The following is a 4,003-nucleotide window of genomic DNA, read 5'->3' on the forward strand; positions in this document are numbered from 1 at the left end:
CTTGGACTCAAACCTCTTTGGACTCGGTCTTGTCTTGGACTCAAACCTTTTTGGACTCGGTCTTGTCTTGGACTCAAAGCTCTTTAGACTCGGTCTTGTCTTGGACTCAAACCTCTTTGGAATCTGTCTGTACTTGGACTCAACTGGTACTGGCCTTCGACTTGTCTTGGACTCAACTAGTCCTGGTCTTGGACTCGACTAAGGGGGTCTTGACTACAGCCCTGTCTGATGTAAAACACTGTGAAACGGGTCAGTTCGACCTGAGGTTTCGGGTCTTTCGGCCGCTCACCTGACTCGACTAAGGTGGTCTTGACCACAGCCCTGTCTGATATAGAACACTGTGGTTCGGGTCTTTCGGGTCTCACCTGCCTCGACGACGTGGTCCATGGTGGGGAAGCGTTTGCAGACGGCGGTGCTGACGGAGCGGAAGATGAGCAGCGAGGTCAGGTTGACGTAGCGCACCAGCGTCCGGCGCAGCAGGCGGCCATATTCATCTTTACCCTGAACGCAGCTGGAGGAAACACAACGGCACGAATCAGGGGTGTGGTCCAGCTTATTGTAGCGGGTATATTATATATAATAGTCTACAATAGTCTCCTTGCAGGATCCAAAGGAGAGGGCAGATGGGAGGAGAAGGCAGGTAGGACCGGGCAAGTAGGACCGTGCTAATGGTCGAGAGTCTGGTAGGACCGGGCTAACGGACCAGAGTCTGGTAGGACCGGGTTAATGGCCCAGAGTCTGGTAGGACCAGGGTAATTGACCAGGATCTGGTAGGACCGTGCTAATTGGACTATAGGATCTGATTTGACCGGGCTAATGGACCATAGTCTGATAGGACCAGGGTAATGGACCAGAGTCTGGTAGGACTAGGTTAATGGACCAGAGTCTGGTAGGACCAGGCTAACGGACCAGAGTCTGGTAGGACCAGGGTAATTGACCAGGATCTGGTAGGACCGGGCTGATGGACTACAGGATTTGATTGGACCGGGCTAATGGACCAGAGTCTGATAGTACCAGGGTAATGGACCAGAGTCTGGAAGTACTAGGTTAATGGACCAGAGTCTGGTAGGACCGGGATAATGGATCAGGATCTGGTAGGGCGGGCTAATGCATCAGGGTCTTGTAGGACCGGGGTAATGGCCAGAGTCTGGTATGACCGGGCTAGTGGACCAGGGTGTGGTAGGACCGGGCCAATGGACTATGGGATCTGATAGGACCGGGCTAATGGACCAGAGTCTGGTAGGACCGGTCTAATGGCCAGAGTCTGGTATGACCGGGCTAGTGGACCAGGGTCTGGTAGGACCGGGCCAATGGACTCTGGGATCTGATAGGACTGGGCTAATGGACCAGAGTCTGGTAGGACCGGTCTAATGGCCAGAGTCTGGTAGGACCGGGCTAATGGATCAGAGTCTGGTAGGACCAGAGTCTGGTAGGACCGGGCTAGTGGACCAGGGTCTGGTAGGACCGGGCTAATGGACCAGAGTCTGGTAGGACCGGGCTAATGGCCAGAGTCTGGTAGGACCGGGCTAATGGACCAGAGTCTGGTAGGACCAGAGTCTGGTAGGACCGGGCTAGTGGACCAGAGTCTGGTAGGACCAGGGTCTGGTAGGACCGGGCTAATGGACCAGAGTCTGGTAGGACCAGGGTCTGGTAGGACCGGGCTAATGGACCAGAGTCTTGTAGGACCAGAGTCTGGTAGGACTGGGCTAATGGACCAGAGTCTGGTAGGACCAGGGTCTGGTAGGACCGGGCTAATGGACCAGAGTCTGGTAGGACCGGGCTAATGGACCAGAGTCTGGTAGAACCAGGGTACGGGATCAGGATCTGGTAGGATGATGTTACCTGGAGATGAGGAACATGAGGCGGTCCGGCCAGGGCAGGTTAACGAACTGGTTCCACCATCGGTTCACCACCAGGGTCACGTAAAAACCTGAACCACAGACACTGGAACATTTAATGTTCAACGTTCATAAACAGCGACATAGAATCCCGTTTCCTGTCAGACAGCGACCTCTAGTGGTCTAGAAACCTCGTTACGAAGTATTAAAGGGACAAATTTCTCGTGTGGCTCCGGTTGGAGTCCAACGCACTCAGGACTTCACCCAGCAGGCCGTGGGTCAAGTCCAGCGGGAAAACAAGAGTAACATGTCACTTTTTTGGAATTACCCAAAGTACTAAAAAAAAAATTACCAAATAATAGGCCTACTACAAAAATGCGGGGAAAAAATCTAAACATAAAAACAACAAAAACGCACAAGTTTTTTTTTAAATACTTCAAAAACGCAGGAAAAACATTTACAAAAAAAACAACTACAGAAACGCAGAAAAAAAAAATACTACATAAACGCAAAGAAAAATAAATTAAAATACTACAAAACGCAGGAAAAAAATTTAAACAAAAATTCTACAAAAAATGCAGGGAAAAAAAAGTTAAAATACTACAAAAATGCGGGGGAAAAATCTAAACAAAAATACTCCTAAAATGCAGAAGAGACAAAACACTACGAAAACGCAGGATTTTTTTTTTAAATACTTCAATAACGCAGGTAAAGATTTTTAAAAAAATTATACAAAAACGTGGAAAAAAAAAATACTACAGAAATGCAGAAAAAAAACCACTCATAAATAGCAAGAAAAAACATCTAAGAAAAACTACTACAAAAACGCAGTAAAAAAATAATAATCAAAAAATGCATTATAAAACATTACAAAAAACTACAACAAAAACGCAGGAAAAAAAATTACAAAAAAAATATCTACAGAAAAGAAGATTAAAAACTGAAAAAATGCATGAAAAAACATTGAAAAAAAACTACAACAAAAACTGCAGGAAAAAAATGAAAAGAAATACTACAAAGAAGCAGAAAAAAAAATATATGTAAAACACAAAATCGCAGAAAAAATAAATTAAAATACTTAAAAAAAATTTTTTTAATTCCTGCGTTTTTGTAGTATATTTATAGTATTTTGTAATTTATACAAAAACGCAGGAAAAATTTAAAAAAAATAATTTCTACAGAAATTCAGAAAAAAAACCCTCCAAAATAGCATGAAAAAACATATAAAAAAAACTACAACAAATCGCAGGATTTATTTTCTTTTAAACTTAAAAAAAACTGAAGAAAAAAAAAATACAAAAAAACAGGTGAAATGTCCTGATTATTTAGAGCATGTGTAACATGTGGAGGTCGTCTGTGTGAAGCCAAAGCCAAATCACTTGTGTGTGTTGAGGGAACATTGGAAACACGGTGAAACACGTAGATTTGTCCTAAATGTCCAAAATGTCCAAAATGTCCTAAAGGTCCTAAATGTCCTCCGGCTGGACACCAGAGACGCAAACACTCACTCGCTTTTAGCTTTTCTCTTTAATGATCTGTTTCCATTAGCAGGCTGCTAATGAGGCACTCCAACACTCTGTCTGTCTCACTGTCTGTCTGTCTGTCTGTCTGTCTGTCTGTCTGTCTGTCTGTCTGTCTCACTGTCTGTCTGTCTCACTGTCTGTCTAAAAAACATTTAAAAAATGCTAAAATGCGTCCTTAGAGACGTACGTACCCAATACGAAGGTGACGGGGATCTGCTCTGCGTATTTATCACAGTACATGGACAGTTTCTCAAACAGTCTCTTCTGTTGGTCGGAGAGGACGAGTCTGCAGCACGGAGACACAGAGGACACAGAGGGACACAGAGGACACAGAGGGACATTTTCTCAGGTGCTGTACTTTGAGGTACTTGCATACCAGTGCTGTCAAACAATCAAAATATTTAATCGCCATTAATCACATTAACGTCATAGTTAACTAACATTTCTATCTACTCTAAATGTCCCTCGATGTCTTTTTGTCTCGTTATTTTACTCATTAATGGAGCCAAGCTGACTAGAACTAGGAAACAATCAATGACAGTGTGTGCGTGCGTGTGTTTGTGTGTGTGTGCCTGTGTGTGTGCGTAAGTGTGTGTGTGTGTGTGTGTGTGTGTGTGTGTGTGTGTGTGTGTGTGTGTGTGT

The 4,003-nt window shown here is 44.4% G+C and overlaps 1 protein-coding gene across 1 annotated transcript in view; it reads right to left on the reverse strand.

The window, feature by feature from the left end:
- The window catches only part of LOC117939057 (bestrophin-3-like), a 7,069-nt gene extending 3,418 nt beyond the window's left edge, over positions 1-3,651 (reverse strand). The window contains exons 1-3 of the mRNA XM_034864100.1: positions 3,553-3,651; positions 1,843-1,930; positions 366-511 (exon numbers count right to left, since the gene is read on the reverse strand). Coding sequence (XP_034719991.1) covers positions 366-511; positions 1,843-1,930; positions 3,553-3,601 — 283 coding nt within the window. The 5' untranslated portion in view covers positions 3,602-3,651. The remainder of the gene's footprint in view (positions 1-365; positions 512-1,842; positions 1,931-3,552) is intronic.
- Positions 3,652-4,003: the final 352 nt, after the last annotated feature.

Source organism: Etheostoma cragini, chromosome 23, assembly GCF_013103735.1.
Source record: "Etheostoma cragini isolate CJK2018 chromosome 23, CSU_Ecrag_1.0, whole genome shotgun sequence".
Lineage (NCBI taxonomy): Eukaryota > Metazoa > Chordata > Actinopteri > Perciformes > Percidae > Etheostoma > Etheostoma cragini.